Below are 17,653 nucleotides of genomic sequence, written 5' to 3'. Positions count from 1 at the left end.
GCTGTAATTAACCATCCTCAGGCATGGCCCTAGCTCCTTTAAGTATCATGAGAACAAACTCAAGCGTGAGTTGAACGTCACAGGTTATGTGCAGTATGATTAGATTTAGATCGCACATGTTTGTATTTGGCATTATGTCTAAGATCGTATTATGTTTCGGCTTAATTCAAGCCCTTAGTTTAACGTCAATCGTACCTATTATTTAATGATGTTATGGTCATATTTTGGCCATGTCGACTAAACATTAGCATGTATAATTGGGCAAAAACAATAGTAGTTTATATATTTCAATGCGAGAAAACAAGAAAATGTACCAAACAAAAGGACAGAAATCTAACCTATACTAAAAGGGTTATATGAAGAGTAGAGAGTGTGTCCACGTCACTTTAAAAAATCGGCCAATTAGAAAACACTTTTTCGCCACGTCAGACACACGATGTCCAAAAGCCAGTCTAGCCCTTTTTTTTTCGTCTTCTCCGTTGTATTCGCCATTTGATGACCTTTTCCATTTCTTATTCTAAGCAGACGAGCCTCACCGTAGATCCGTTGACACCATCTCACTCCCTGACAATCAGATGAGCCTCTGCCGCCCCAATGACTGACCAGTCGCCACCGTCAGTCTCCCAGTCATCCTCAATCCGGGAGAGCACTCCGTTGGAGAACGAGCCACCAGAGCTTTCGAGCCCTCCTATTAACCTCCGCACCAGAGATCCTTCAGATCCGCCAAGATGGAAAGAGAGAAAGCTTCAACGACATCACCAAACGACCACTACTCCGTCACGTTGTTCATAATCCGAAGGGGAGGAGGCGACGAAGCTTTCCGGCGTGAGCCATAGATCTTGCCACCTCCAAAACCCTAGACAGCACCGCACAAGAGGAGAGAGCTAGAGAGCATGAGTTTACTTGCCACTCAAAGGCGTTTTTTTAACTTCTCCCATTATTGATATCATGAATCCTCTTCGACTCCTCTTTGTATCTTTATATAATCCAGATGCAAGCCATGGAAACCCTAACAAGCTATGCCAGAAATTAAGATCTACTGAATGAGCACAACAAAAACTCAGATTCAATAGATCTCAGCAGAGCAGGAGTATTTCGAGCAAACTCCACTCGACCAGTCTTTGGAAATCATTTCTCAGAAGGTATCGTTCATCACTCCTTGCTTATTTTGTTAATGAAATCAAAGAAACTTGCAGGTATCGTTCACCCTTCCTTTCTCATTTTGTTGAAAAACGTTAAGTGTTAAGATTTTGTTTCGTGTCAGATGCACATGCCGTGTGTTGCTGCTGATTTTTGAGTTTGTAATCAACCAAACACTATGCTTTTCATATGTTCATCTCTGCACTTCTTCAGGTCCCTTCTTTTTTTTTTTATTCTAGCAACTTAACTTCTACTGCATCCTCTAATAGTTTCATTATCCATTCAAAATATTTTTTTATCTCAGCTATGTGATAGCTGAGACATGTTATTTAGACAATTAGCCAGATTTGTATTGGAAGATGAAGATGCAGCCAAAAGGGTCTGACGGACTCCTTTTACCCTACATGGAAACCAGAACTACATAGAGATCCCTAGAGGCATTGCAGTGGTTGGGACAATGTATGGGGTAACTAACTTCTTCAATGTTTCTCTGAATACAGTGTTATGCTCTCACATAAATTTGAAGAGTTTTTAATGTATTGTTTGTTTACCATGAAAGCAGTTGGTTATGATTGGAAATACAATTCAAGTTGTGCAGAGCCCTCCAATGCAGTCTGGGATTTTCAAATCCAGTCTCTTTTTTTTATCTTTCATCACTCTCTCTCTTCACAGCTTGCTCAATAAAAGGGAAAATGAAGTTGTCAGTGTTGTAAATACAATTCTGGTGGTATATTCAAGGTACTTATTCTTGACCACGACTAAGTCTTCTCTATATTGTTTTTCCTTTATTTTCTCAGTGGTAGTGGGTTGCTCCTGTTCTGTCTTCTAGATCCGAGAAGTTCTGATTTTTTCAGTCTTTGTTCTTAGGCTGAATCTATTGATCCGAAACTGTGTGCTAAACTGCTCTTCTTTCTCTGTTTATAGTCTATTTGACATGCCTGTTCGTGCCTATATATATATCTATACAAACATGTAAGGACTAAGAGTCAGACAACAAATCAGGATTGCATAATTAACCTTGAGAGCAAGAAGATTGCATAGTGTATAATACTTATCAGAGTGTTGTTAATCAACTCTTCAGGTGTAAGTGGTCACTGGTCAAGAATATGTGTGCTCTCAAAAGAAACAGAGGAAGCTGAAGAGTAGCCCATATTCTGCTCCAAACACAGACCTGGCTCTCTCCTGATCCTTCGAGCTGAGGTTCAATGTGGAAGGACGAGAAACCAACCATGGTCTCATGAGAATTTTCAATGATCCTTCCAAGGTGACCTTTTTACTTACCATAATTTTTGTGTGTTTTCTATTTGTAGAAAGTAGCTTCGAAAGTCTAAAAGGTGATTGGCTTGATAATAGTAGTGACATGTGAGAGCAAATCATTATGAAAGTTGTCAACCTTTTCTTTGTTGTTTGATCGTGAGTACAACTGTACAAGAATTCTATGGTGTGTATTAGAATATGATTCTTTGTTTAGATTCTTTCATATTCTGACATGTGTGTATGGGGTCTTGAATACCGTAATCTTTATCTTTATAAAATGCTAGAAAATTACAAAATAGCATTCAAATCTGTTGTCATATACCACATGGAAGCGTACATGAACAAAACTTTCAAGACCAAAAACGTCTAGGTTCAAAGAAAATAATTGTTCTTTTTCTCTTAGTCAATTATTTCATGGTGATCATCTTTGTCTATAACATGTGGGGTATGTGCAGGATATAACGTTCTATGTGGAGTTGAAATACTTTCATTTGTTTAAAGCTGCCAAAGAAGGAGGATGGTTGGGACTACAATACTGTTTATATATGGTTTGATTTCTTTCTACACCATAATACTCCTGCGTTACTGTCTCGACAGTGAGTTTGACCTCAAGACCTATCCCGACAGTGCCCAAGCTGCGTTTCTACCACGTGACGTATCTTTGTCTCGGTAAGGGGCTAATATTTTCAAAAAGTTCTGAATCTACCTTTATAGTAAAGGTTATAAAAGTTAAGAACCATATAACAGAAATATGATTTGCCTTTGGGCTTTCGAACAAATGGAACAACTGAAAAGCTATGGGTAGCAAGTAGATCAGTTAGTAAATCTCTCACTAATAAATCCCTAATTGCTATCAGAAGTCAATAGTACAATACTATAAGCTTATACTATGTTTCATCAAATATAGCGATAGAATATTACACTTATGTGCTTAGTGGAGAACACTACTCTCCTTTGTAGTAAAATTATAATATATTTAAAAAAGGTAGAGGTTATTTCGTAGAGATTCCATCATTAGTAATGGAATCTTATAACATTTATACATAATATTTTGTTCATATTCTTTTTTTTTAATGTATTGCAGATAATTCTCTACTTGGAGCAGTACACAAGTACCTTCTCCATTCATCCAATAAATGACTTCAGTTTATACTTTCTCAACTCTGTCTGTCAAGAAAAAGTGCATAATTACAGGATTCCAAGTGGGGTTAAAACACACAACAGAAGAGATCTTGAAGTATGTAGAATCCATAGCCCCATCTCCCATGTCGTGAAACAAGTGAGCATCGGGCCCCATAGATGAGAGCATTTAAACAAATCCAGTTTTCCATTTTCGATTCTTCTTGCATGATCTCCATTTTAATTGTGTGCATGTTAGTCGTGTGTTTGATCATATCCTTTTGTTTCGCGTACGATATTATTAGGCTTTCAGTCATTGTTTATTGATTATTAAAATATCAGTCCAGCTTCTCGATCCATTGTTTCAATAAAAAGATTATATCTTTGGTCCTCAGCTTTTAAAAAAAACAATGGCAATTTTGTGCACTAATGGGACCGTGACTGTCTAAACACACACATTGTTAATTTTCGTTGCACCTTTACAGAACACAGCTGATTCTGTTACAAAAAAGGAATCATAATTAAACAATAATCATATAAACATTACCTTCTAATGCAAGTAAACATGTTATGGTCTCTTATCACTATCACGCTCTTCGCCATCGAGGATGTTTAAGACATTACAAAAGCACTTGAACTTAGGTTTTATTTCTTTGGCAAATGTAATTCTTTACTCGATAAGAAGGTGAAGATAGCTTTCCAGGGAGGATCTACACAATAATTGGCCGACATACATAACCTTTTACCCTGTCTAAGGCTTAAAACTCTTCCCGCAAACATAATTATTTAAAACTAATCTACTAAACCTTTTACGCCCATAACGGAAAAAGTAATCCCACCAACTATGGGCACAAATTTTTAAAAAGACCAACAACACCAACACCTTTGAAGCTTACGCAGCCTATCAAATATGTCACCCGAATACTTCTTCGCCAAATTAAACTGCTCTCGAGAATCAAATTAACCGGTATTGTATACTATAAACTAGCTTTAGAGACAAACAACATAATTCATATCATATATAATTCTTCCTCCCGTTTACCTCACACCATAATATAATTCTTACGTTTACCTTCTAACATCTTCGCGCAAAGCATTATTAAAAAGCAAACATATTACCATATACATCATATCCAAATGCAAACTAAACACATAACCAACCAGAACTTCAAAATTCTTATAATGAATAAGTCATTTCTGTTATATTGTCTAGATCATTAGTTTTAAGAAAATGTATATAAATAATTTAATTTATGAAACAAATATATAACTAAGAGCGAAAATAATTTTACTCTACTAACTCTAATCTATTGTAATTTATAAGAAAATCTATTGACTTATTGGTATTGTTAACTAGAATAAACATTGAGAGAAAATAAATAATTATATTTTTACAAATGTATAGTCAAATAAATAGTCGAAATTGTTGTGAGAAATTTATGAATGTCAATGCTACCTTTAGTTTGGCAAAGGTTTGTCAAAAAATGGAAAGGCACAAAAGCTTGCTTTACAACACTTGCTTGAGGCTGTCAGTTATAGAGAGACTAATCTCAATTTGACAAACTTAGTTGTGCTCCCATGCAGCTTAGTTGTAGTGATTGAAATACAACTTTAGACCACTTGGTATCATTAACTTTGTGGAGTAGCAGCATGTTTGTTGCTTTTATAGTTCTTACTTTTATTTTATGACTGAGAACTGATATCACATTATCTTGCAGGTTCCTAGAAAGTTTAATAGTTTAAAATCGATTGTATTATATATTCACAAAATATGGTCATATATAAGTGTCAACTTTTTAAGTTAACTAAAAACTATACGAATATCCCGGGCGTAGCCCGGAAAAATCTCTAGTAAAGGTAATGATAGTTATTGTAATTATGTGCTATATGATTAACACTTTTACATATCTTTTTCGGTGGATTATTATAATGATGTTGGGATTAGTGATCAGAAAAGTTGATTTATCATTTTTAAAGAGAAGAAAGGGAAACTTCATTACTAACAATACAAAAGTATAATCTCCCATGCTACGTACAAATGTCGCTTAAAAACCAAAAGAATATAAAAAACATTCACCACCCTAAGTCTTAAGAAGCTAAAAAATATATAGCATATATATAATCTGTAAAATAGCTTTCATAATCTCAACTCATATTTTCTCATTTTGTAGTTTTAGATCACCCACAATTAATCTTTGAACATATTATTCCCTAGAACTTAAAATATATTATTCCGCACCATTCGTAGGTTTTCATGTAAAATTAGAAAATAATCGTCGGTTCGATGTAATGTTACGTTCACTAATAGCATTTTGCGGTAAGATCTTTTAAAAAAATTGATTTTATTGCTCCATCCATATATTATATATATTTGCATTTTATAGGTTCTCACAATATCTTTGATTCGTACTATCAACTAATCGTATATATATATATATATATATATATATATATGTCATATATATCATATTTAGTCTTAGAATCAATACATTGCATACATCTAACGATTATCCAAGTACTTAGGTATGCACTATTCTCAAATCAAATTTACAAACCATTTGTTTTTTTAACTTTGATTAAATCCTTCGTTCAAGAAAAAGAGAGATGATAGTCAAATTCCTTCACACAAAGCCACCGTTGCAAGTAGTGGGGTTGGCTACCACTTATTAAAGAAAAAATCCACTACATTGTCGCTTTCTCGTGGTTGTTATTTCCAGCTTCCACCATTACTTTAGTTTATTAACTCTGCGAGACCAAAAACATTCTTCATCAACAATCATTTATTTGATATAATTGTATTTTAAAGAAGGGATATTGTTTGAGAGAATTTATCGAAGGGGAAACCATTATATATTGTTTGAGAGAATTTAAATGACAAAATTAAATTAAAAGGCTAATTTTGCGTATATTGACTGATAATCTTCTTGCTATAATGCATGTGTCTAGTTTATTCTTTTTGTCATCAACTTAAAAACACATATTCATATAGACTCTATAAACCACACTGGTACTTCTAGATTCATGTGAACGACAAAAGACGGTTGATTCCTAACATTTCGTGTTAGACTATATGCTGTCAAATCGTGCGCTCGTGCTATATGAATGATCTCTGAGCTGAAGAAACTTTTTATAAAGTATTGATGTCTTCCAAATAACTTGCAAAATCTAGCTATTCATCTGATTCCAAAATCATCTTCACTAGTTGAAAGCAATCCGTTGCAGACGCATGTTTCGTTTTGATAACACTTATAAAATATTTTATAGGTTGTAGCTGTGAGATATATATCATGTCGAAGAGCACGTAAATATGAGGATGTCGGGGCATATTCACAACGACTATTTATAGGAGAAAGCAACACATTTTATCAAAATATTTGCTCACATATGCTCTCAATTATTTTCTCCAATTCAATAAAATGCACCCGTTGCATATGAAAACAAAGCTCTGGAACTGTTAACTATGTATGACAAAGTCAACGTAATTGGAACAATGATTCAATCTCCACTCCTTTAAAGTACACACTACATTATCATTTCTGGAGAATTTTGATAACTATGATTTAAAGACACTTGTCGAACATGTACTGTTTGGTGCGTGAACAATATCACTCTATGTCCTGATTCGTTGGAAAAGAAAAAAAGTACATACCCGTATAATATATAGTAAAATACGGATGGTAGTCTTGGTAGATTAGAAAAATGTGTTTATGAATCAAGAACAATGTACCAAATTCCATGGCCGATGTGTTATGCATAATGCATTCAATTTATTAAGCGTGTCATTTAAGCATATATAATTTTACAGCAAGTTGGAGTTCTAATCTATTATGGTTTTACAGCAAGTTGGAGTTCTAATCTATTATAATCATAAATTGTAGGTGCGCAATATTAGTCGCAGATATATAAGATGTTTCCTTCTATTATTTTATTTTATATTAACAAACAATTGTTCTAGCATATTGGAGAAAGACAAGTAGTTAGAGGATATTTGATCAAATAATTTCTCAATACACGTCAAAGTGACTAGTGCACACAATACACGAGGTCACCACGTAAATCTTTAACATAAACCATGTTGGAACTTCAACTTCCAGCTATTCACTAGAGAACGACGTAATTATAATATAGTGTAAATTCAATTCATATACTATTGTCAATGGGTCTTCTAAAAAGGTGGACGTTTCTTCTCTAGATGCCGACCAAAGTTGTTTCATATATTTACTTGACCTGTAATTATTATAATTAAAAATCATAAATACCATTTGTCTTGATGTGTTTATTATATAAATGTTGGTGTAAACCAACCTTTTAAAACCATCAGCTTTACAAAATTAATCTGGTATAGATTTGTTGGCCCCATGACCGATGTGCATATTTGTATGCATCGCTTATAATTATATATATATATATATATATATTTTTTTTTTTTTTTTGAAAAAAGGACTAATAAGAAAAAAAAAATTATATTATTTTTGTTGATCGGCTAATAAATATTAGTGGTTAATTAATTTTGTTTAATGCTTGGGTCGTCTAATCACTTTCATTGCTATGCAATAACAAAATGAGGTCTATTGACGGGTATTAACAACCATATATATCGTCCAACAAAAAGAAAAAAAAAATCGTTCACCCAAATTGATTACTGACTATTAGGTTTTTTCTTCCACTATGTCCAGTAAAATATATATATATATTTACAGCTATGTCCAGTAATATATTTTCAAGTTTTAAATTATATTTAAAAATAATATTGTATTAATATTGTAGATTTATTTTTACCAATATTCTAATATAAATTTGATTTGATTAAACATAAAATTAAGATAGAAATAATTTAAAAAATTGTATTTAAGAATAAATATAAATATATATATATATATATATATATATATATATTTAAAATTATAATCTTAGGTATGTTTTTATCAATTTATTTTGGTTAAATATATTAAATCAACTTGAATAAAATTAACTAAAAATTTGATAGAACAAATTGTATAACTATCAAAAATTAAGACTAAAAAGTATTTATCAAATTTGTAGATATATAAAAGAATTTAATGATATTACGATTAAAACTTGTAATTTTAAAAAATGCAATTTTTTTTGAAAAAATTAGTAATCAAAATTTTATAATTATAAAAATAGAATTAAATAGTATTTTAAAATTTGTAATGTAATATGTGAATATATTTATTTTTGTGATGAAGTATGAATTAGTACTATATTTTAAAAATTTTATTAAAAATAGAAATAAATATTAAATATGATGTATGAGTTATTACCATATTTTAAAAATATTTACAAAAAATATAAATTAAAATTAAATGTAATTATCATATTTAACCCTTAAACTTATCATCAATTTTAGTGGACATATAACATTTTTGTGAAAGTGTTTTAAAGAGGACAGGTGGCCTGTATAAGGATTTGACTATGAGATTAATTTTAACAAAAGCTTCAGCAAGTAATTACAATTTCCGCCTTTTATTTCTTATAAATAATTAAAATAAGCTATTTTATATTTTGTGGATAATATACCATGCTGATGACCAGTCTCTATCATATGTGCTCTAATACAAAAAGAGCCCACCAAAAGCTACCATTTACTGAAAATGATATATACTGTTTCCTGTAGAGCGATAAAAACATAGAATTCCACGTGGAGTTACGCATGTTCGTATTCTGAATCTGAAACAAAATCTGCCCTTTCAATTTTTTTTTGTAGTTTTTATTTTAGTATGTGTGGCAATCCATTTTGCTATGGTTCATATTAGTGGGATTAGAATTTGTTTTTATCTGTTAATTTTGATTCGATTAGATCCAAAAAATTTAGAAATCTATAAATCTTCAAAAATAAAAATATTGAAAATAATATCCATTAAAATTAAAGTAAATAATAAATACTGAAGATTTAGATATCCGGTTCGCTCTGACTTTTATACAATTAAATTAATTTTCACTAATTTTTACTTTTTGTTTTATATTATATAAAATATATCTTTTGAAAACAATTTCATATAGTTTTTTTCTAGAATTTGTTTGTACTGAAAAAAGTGGATAAAAAATCTGTAAATATCCGTAAATATTTGCAAATCAGAAAACTAAATATTCATTAAGTAAAAAGCGAATGACAAATACTCAAAAAATATTATAGTATTTGATCAATGTCCACCCCTAAGTGGAAATTTCAATCTTTACATATGCATTTGTTTTGGTTTGCATGAAGAATTGACAACAAAATAATACATCGGTTAAAGATGTTATGAGCTCTTTTCGTGGATTGCAATCTACTGCGTATATTCTATTTAGATTTCATTTCTGTCAGATCATGTGTGCTATTATATAAATACACATATCATATGTCTTGTCCAGTTGAAGCGTATTATGAAGACCATCAATATCTAATCATATTCCAATATTAGTAGATAATTTAGTTAACTATAGATTACAATATCATAACCTTAGATTAGCAAATGGATTATGACCAAAGTACTCTGTGATAATCTTGTTTAATGTCCTAATACTAGTGGGGGACCTTAATAAAACATCTCTAACGCCAATCATAATGAGTCAATGACTTCTTCCAAATTCTAATTAGCGGTTGCATGATTGCCCCATTCAGTAATTAATTCCCCATATGTATGGATATATATTACATCATGGTAAAGATTTCGATTATACTGCATATTTTTTTCTTCTTGAATAAAACTAAAATGTATTTTTTTGCTAAATGGTAAATATCATTACTGAAAATGAAAGTCTGGTTACAAAATTAATTGAAACCACAATCTGCAACAGCTGATTTGATCCTAGTGATCGCAAAAAAATTAAAAAACCACTAGGATACATAAGGATTAATTCCAAGCTTCAAACACATAAAACTTGAAAGTAATAGACAGAAGATCAAGCAGAACAACAGTATAATCACCCTATTCAAAGCGCTTCTTGCCATACCTGAAACTAACCAGATGAAACAAGAGAATGACTAGAGAAAGTTCAGTCGAAAACTCACCGAAATGGCTCCGAGCAGGCATCAACGGAAGCGCCTGGCATACGCCCCGGAGCTCCGCTGGAGGAGGACCTCGACCAACAAATCCTAGCAATCTCGACGGAAAGACAAAAGTTCAGTCGTATCAACACTGCTTACACAGAAGCTCGAGTTACGGTCAAGCATAGGCGGTACAACAGGCTCCAATACCGCCTACACGACACATAAGATACAGCATAAACCCGAAGGAACACTAAGTCAACTCGTCGGAGCTATGAACACAAGGGCATGAAGCACAGAAGGAGGCATAACGCTCCTTGAAAACAGGCAGCCATGAGACGATAGAGAACTCCGCCTAAGAGCAAGTGAGTCACCACATCGGGTTGTCCTCAAACCCTCGCAGACGACGTCGGTAGCAAAGAGGAGGAGACGAACACATCACCAAAGGAAGCCATGGTTGTTGTCGCTTGAACTAAGTGAGTGGTTCCCAACGAGGTCCTCAGTCTCGTCGCTTCGTCTAGGACCATGGGAACAAGACGGGGAAGCTCTAAGAGTTGCGACCGAAGCAGGAGATAGGGGAGAGCAGAGGAGGCTGAAGACCGGAAGAGAAGATGCAGCGACGCGCTTCAATCCGGTGAGCCTCTGCGCCGGAACTGACCCAGAACCAGCACAAGACAAACCCTAGATCTACCGAATCGACGGCGCCTCCTGCAAACAAACAGACTGCTACAACCTCGCCCTCTCTCCAGAGACACTAGATACACACCCAGTCATCAATTTGGTCAGCGGATCTGGCCACAATCCGGCGAGAACCAGAGAAGGAGGAGCAAGGAGGAAGTGAAAAGCCCTTAGCATGATAGGGAGAGGAATTGGATCAGCGGGGCGATTAGGGGTGGTGGACCGACGGGAATAGACCCACCGCCGGCCACCAGAGGGAATCAGAGGAGAAGGGCCGAGGAGGAGAGGCTTAGGCGGAGAGAAAAACGAGAGAGAAATTGCCTCTCTCACCTCTCTCTAAAATTCTCATTTTCGACTGCTTGTAAACTAAAATGTATGGAAGATTACAGATGGCATAAAAAGGATTTTATTTGTATTTAGTGGCTAAATAAATAAATAAATAGCGAAACTCAACCTGTGTTGAGATTGGGAGGACAAATGAGTATTATTGAAGAGACGAACATCATTCTTTTGTTTGATGTAGAAAAAAAAAATCATTCGCTTGTTCGATATCAAAACAACGTACAAAACATTTGATCATGCATGGGTTGTCCACTTGTCCTATCACTTTCAATTGTGTTCCACAATCCTCACCGTTAAACGTATACACATGCTGACCCCGTAATAATTGAACTTTGCTTTTTTTTCTTTTTCTTTTTTTTAACAACTATTTTATTTATATAAAATGTAACATTACATACAAAATAATAAAAATACAACCAAATGTAAATTTAAAATAAAATACAACATAATTAAAATCTGAAGAAATTTAACTTGCTTTTACAAAACAAAAGAAATATTGAAAATTTTCTTTTTGGTAGATTATTGAATTTTCTTTTATTAATAGCCTTGGGCTTGTAATACCCAGCATAACAAAAGAAAGCCCATTTGATAGACTTAGTCTCATATTGTTTCCAAATCATAAGCTTTTATTAATAAGGTGGGCTTGTGAAACCCAACTTAACAGAAGAAATCCCATTTGAGAGACGTCAGGCTAATATTGTTTCAAAATTGTTACAAGCCCATTAGATTAATTTAACCCCAAACGTCTTATTTAATTCAATCCGGTTCCGAGTATTTATCATTAAAATTTAATTTCATTGATGTTTGGGCCCACTCGAGAGCGGGACCCTCCAAAAATAGGCGTATGCCACTTGGCGTGGAGAGCACACGGTATTCTTTAGTAAAAGGCGAAAGAATAGTTCGCTTTGTGCTCACCACATGGCTGCGTGGTTTAGATTCCTAGAAAAGAGCCACTATTTATAAGACAAGTTCTTCTGCCAATTACTCTCAGTGTCCCGATGTGGGAGCTTCAGAATGGCGTTAAAACTCTTCGTCAGATAATGGGCCTGTAATGAGCTTTGGGCTTTAAACATAAACCTGATGTTTTCTTTAAAAAATAAATAGAATGAAAACCCAATAAACTGATCTTCATGAAAACAATGAAACTGACAAAATTTTCATTTCAAGGAACCTAGCAAATTCGTGACAAAAATAAAAATAAAAGGAACCTAGCAATTATTTTACTTTTTTTGGGTAAAAGCCTAGCAATTATATTTATCATATTCTTTCACACAAACTTATAACTTACTTGTTTTCTTCAAATCTGATGAAATCTCTATTCTTGTTTTTTACAGATTAAACTATTAAACATAATATTTGTATCTCAAAGAATAATGCTTTCTAAAAATTAATGTTCATTCCTGACAGATCAGGTTACATACAAAATTAAGTATTTAGTAAAAGATACAATCTGATTTTGTGAATGTCATCATATGAGTCATGAGTGTGTATTTGTGAAAAAAAAGGCAATTTGGGTTATGGCATATTCCATGAGATTATCCTAAATTCCAAGCATATTCACATAAGACTCCCCCGATTCAATCATTATCTGCTTCCACTTATATTTGTATATGATTTTTAATCACTTTCTTTACACCATATATTAATACGCCTTTACACCATTAATATATTTAGCTTTTTTGTTCTTCTGCAATTTAATTGTAAAATCCTTGAAAGAAATTCCTTCGGTCCTTCCACAGCCTATACCTGGAGTCTTTAATTTAAACTTATACATTGTCGAATTTTTCATATTATTATTATGTATAATTCCGCATGCAATATTTTATAAATACAAAATTAATATCTGTATATGATAAAACATATCATCTTGCATCAGTCTATTGTACAAATGGAATATCCTCTAGAAATAACATTAGCAAACATGATATATATTGGTTCATTGTTACAAAAAGTTCTAACTTTTAAAAATAAAATAAAAAGAGAAAAGTGGAAAGAACACTATAGTTTTAGTAAGTTGGGTTTTTGGAGTATTTTAAAATGTCTTCATGACCATAGACAAGCAGAAAGAACACACTATAAAACCCCTGGAAGCCTCCACCGTTGAAACCTTCACTTACTTTGGCACAACACCACCAATCAAAGGTGGATGGCCATCCCCTAAGGTGAAGAAGAGAAAAACCTCTGAATCTAGAGGTTTAATTTATATCTTTAAGGGATGGCTTAAATACAACAAAAAAAAAAGAGGAGGCTATTAAGTGATTTTGTGTTCTTGTAAGGAAAGTGTTTTAAGATATGGATCATCGAAGATTGCAGAAGGCTGACGATGAAGAGGGAGGTGATTCAGACAGAGAGTTTTGTTTATCTTCCTCTAGAAATTGGGCAACTTCTAACCTTTGGCAAGCTTCGGATCCCCTCGGAATCAGCAGATTATGAGTATACTTTGTAATACTCTCTCTTTCTTTTTCATGCTTTCTCCCTTTGATATATTTTGTTTATCTTCATCATGTCTGTGTTGTATCCAGTCCCATATGTTCTTTGTGTGAGGAATAAAAGAATATTAGAGCATGTCCACTGGGGATCCTTAGCAAAAAATCCTTAACAAAAAAATATTATAATAATATGTGGGACCCATTAAATTTAAGAGTTTGTGCCAAATTAATCCTTAGCTAAGGATCAGATTTGTTACTGTGCGCGGATCCCACCTGCCACGTGGGATCCCGCGATTGGCTCCTCCTTTTTTTTTTTTAGCTAAAAAATAAAATAAAAATAATAAAATAATTTAAAAAACTTACCTTGGTTATAGAGCCAAGAGTATCAGCATCGTGGATGGTCTTAGGATTTGAGATAGACTGTCACAATAGTTGGTGAAAACAGCGTTTTTGGTATAAAATATATTTTTAAATCAAATCTTCTAAAGCTGGTTTCCAAACATATGATGAGAGATTATAGATGTAAAACATGAAATTCCCAAAGTCTTAAAAAAAACTGGTAACCACGTTGTAATTTCTTTTAGCATTTGTCATATTTATGTTACTTGGTTAAAAAAAATCCATCGAGATACAACTCATATAAATTTTCAAATATATTTTTGAAAATTTTAGTTTCATCCAATTGTCAGAATGCTATACACAAATTATCACTTTCAGTACTTCAAGTTTAAATTGATAACTAGATCTCGATCTGCGCAACCGCGCGAGTTTTTGTTTTTATTTATTTTTATAAAAATATTTTATTTTCAATTCTAAATGGGTATATATTATAATATATATATGTATCTATCAATTTTTAAAACATAATAAGTTTACGGTATATTTTTTTCATTGAATAGATTGTTTCAAACTTTCACATGTATTTGTATCTTCTTCTATATATATATTTTTTGGATTTTTATTTTATTATTAAAATCGTAACTATATATATAAAGATTATTAAAATATTGTTTTATTGTCATATTCAAAGATATTGTAAAATTTCATAAATTTAGAAAGTTTTTTAAAAATAAAACTTTTCGTTTCTTAGATTTATATTATCGAGTAAATAATTAAACATTTAGTTTTGTTTAATTTTTAAAATGAACTATATAGTTTAAAATTTGTTTTCATTGGTTTAAGGTAGTAAAGATTAATCATTGTTAGATAATATGATTTTTGTTATTTAAAAAAAATCTTTATAATTTTAAAAGTTAACATCGACAAATATTTAAATATTTAACATATAGAGATATAGTATTACAACATTAAATTATATCTATTTAATTTATAAATCCAATAGATCATCTATTATTTAAATTTAATTATTGATAACCCAATAAAAATTTTTGGTATGCCCAAAATTTAAATGATAAGATTAAAGATTAAATGTAACATGACGTTTTAGGAATATGTTCATTTTTAAAAAAAAATCACACATGAATCAAAGTTGTGACTTCTGTTTTAATATATAAGATATATTAGAAGTTAGTCACTTAACTGAAATATGATTTACATAACAAGGAAAACATATTGCAAGAAGTTTATGATGTGTAAAAAAGAATATTGTAATTTTACATTTACAAGAATCAACAAAATTAAGAAAGCAAAAACATGTGGCATTACACATAATGAGAAACATATATAGCAGAGGACCACTAATTTCAAATGACCTTTAACCAAATGTTAAAATCATCCAACTCTAGTAGTTGTTTTCATATTTAGGGGTGTCACACATGGGGGTGGTATAATAAAATGGCCCGACTACAAACTTCACTAGATTCTTGAAAACCATGAACGGCTGAACTAGCTTCTCTCCGGTTTGACCATTGCCAAAATCGGTCGGAATACCACATGACTGGTCAGCAGGAGACACGAGCCGGACATTACAAAGATTAGGCTTGAGATTCTTTCCGCCGTAGAGGACTTTGTCGACGATAAGATCGAACTGGCCTCTTTCATCGGTCTTGTCGCTGCCATAGTATCTCACTCTTTCCCTCTCGTCCATACAAGTGATTGATACCACAGCCCCTAAAAGATACAAAATGGAACGATTTTTGGTTACTAATCCGGTTTTGAGTATCTTCAGACCGGGGTATGAGTTAACCGGTTTATCAAAGTCATCAAATCCGATTAGAGAGGCAATGTGGGGAAATATATCTCGATTCATACAACTCCGAATAGATACATATATACAAATTTGGATTTATCGAAAGCAGTTAATACCTTTGATGGGTTCAGAGCCGTTGATCCATTGGTCGTAGTTAAGAGTGCAATCTTGGCACATCACTTTCCCGGTGACGTGAATCACATCTCCGTCGTTAGCTGCTGCGGTCTTGGCTATTTGACTCACATAATTTAACAGAAACAGTATCTCTATGAGCAGAACCAGTGTCGTGATCCTCTGCGCCATGGCAACCTCTCTCGATTCTTTTTTTGGGCTGGATGTTTTTGAGATTGTGCTCATGATGTAAAAAAGACTAGGTATATATATAATCGTTTTATATAATATAAATTGAGACATTTTGGTTATGGGGGAGGGAATGTTATATGTGTGGAAGGGCACTACCTCCAGACGTGCGGTCCATTTAGTATTGTGATCTCAATTATTTTCTATTATTGTAAAGCTTTAAATCAGGAAGTCATTTTTAACATACGTGTAAAACAGATAATGACTGTGATAAAATATTAGACCAAATTGTAAAACAAGAAAATGTTGACATTAGGAAGCATTGGTGGTCAGTACTGTTGGTGGTTAAGGCAGCTATGGGAGCTGCACTCTCTTCACATGTCAGCAGCATCAACATCTTCTCTGACTCGAAGAACCTCATTTCACTCTTGAAGACTCAAGAACAGGATGTAGTATTGAAAAACATTCTCCATGACATTCGTTTTATGGCTCGCTCTTTTACGTCTATCTCTTTTCATTTTATCCCGCGTTTAGTAAATGTTCAAGCTGACTCAGCAGCTTTATTTTCGATTACTTCCTCTGCTACTAGTGCTGCATGAACCTTGGTTTGTTTTAATCTATGTTTGCTCAAAAAAAAAATGTTGACATTGGGTTTTACAATTGCACAAAATACAAATATATGGCACTTAGCATGCAAAATATAGAGGTCGAAATTTTTCTATCACTAATAATTTTTGGATGCAAGGGCAATACCATGACTCAAGAGAAGCCTTCCATGTGAATTATGTCAACGACTTCGCTAAAATTGTTTGGTGTGCCTTCATGTAAGCTAGCAAAGTTTTTATAATAATAAAACACAATCCATATAGTTGAGTTGACATATATAGATATATATGACATGTAAGAAAAGGCATGTGTATGTGAGTGTATCACCAACTCTTTAAAATTTATCAAACTTGTATCCCATATGTAGAATTTTCATACCTATAAACTATTATCGACGAATGTTCAACTCGAATAATACCTTACTCTCTAGTCTCCATTAACCAATTTCAGATATTATTCACATGTTTTTAAAACAGAAAATGTTTATAAATTCTTTTTTGAACATTTAAATATATTTACGAGTTGATTAGTATTTTAACTCGTTCAAGCTTAACTAGTGGTATAATATATCCTTAAGTTGACCAATTTTTTTTCCTTCGTCAACGTTTTATTAAATCTCCTTTGGTAATTGTCATCACTATA

At 32.7% G+C, this 17,653-nt stretch overlaps 1 protein-coding gene, 1 long non-coding RNA gene and 1 other non-coding gene across 4 annotated transcripts; 1 reads left to right on the top strand and 2 right to left on the bottom strand.

Moving 5' to 3' along the window:
• Nucleotides 1-391: 391 nt before the first annotated feature.
• On the top strand, nucleotides 392-3,871 carry LOC106452779. 2 transcript variants are annotated; one of them, XR_007339587.1, is made up of 6 exons: nucleotides 392-1,142; nucleotides 1,265-1,599; nucleotides 1,703-1,878; nucleotides 2,222-2,404; nucleotides 2,853-3,066; nucleotides 3,482-3,871. It is a non-coding gene; the product is annotated as an uncharacterized LOC106452779 (long non-coding RNA). The 2 variants fall into 2 exon arrangements; XR_007339586.1 differs by having other exon boundaries at nucleotides 398-1,142; nucleotides 1,265-1,606.
• An 8,462-nt stretch (nucleotides 3,872-12,333) lies between these two features.
• On the bottom strand, nucleotides 12,334-12,451 carry LOC125609765. Its single transcript, XR_007339912.1, has one exon. It is a non-coding gene; the product is annotated as a U5 spliceosomal RNA (small nuclear RNA).
• Nucleotides 12,452-15,517: 3,066 nt separating this feature from the next.
• Nucleotides 15,518-16,472, bottom strand: LOC125609100 (non-classical arabinogalactan protein 31-like). Its single transcript, XM_048780016.1, has 2 exons — nucleotides 16,222-16,472; nucleotides 15,518-16,026 (listed from the first exon to the last, which is right to left on the bottom strand). The coding sequence occupies exons 1-2, from the start codon at nucleotides 16,460-16,462 to the stop codon at nucleotides 15,698-15,700; spliced, it is 570 nt and encodes a 189-aa protein (XP_048635973.1). The 5' UTR covers nucleotides 16,463-16,472; the 3' UTR covers nucleotides 15,518-15,697.
• Between the last annotated feature and the right edge of the window lie 1,181 nt (nucleotides 16,473-17,653).

The sequence above is a fragment of the Brassica napus genome, chromosome A5, assembly GCF_020379485.1.
Source record: "Brassica napus cultivar Da-Ae chromosome A5, Da-Ae, whole genome shotgun sequence".
Lineage (NCBI taxonomy): Eukaryota > Viridiplantae > Streptophyta > Magnoliopsida > Brassicales > Brassicaceae > Brassica > Brassica napus.
This window is presented reverse-complemented; position numbering and strand designations above follow the sequence as displayed.

Bases quoted from the DNA above. Each gene is read 5' to 3' on its own strand.
- LOC125609100 (XM_048780016.1), bottom strand. From the start codon at position 16,462: ATGAGCACAATCTCAAAAACATCCAGCCCAAAAAAAGAATCGAGAGAG. The intron at 16,027-16,221 runs GTATTAACTGCT...TGTATCTTTTAG, and splicing joins CGGCTCTGAACCCATCAAAG to GGGCTGTGGTATCAATCACT.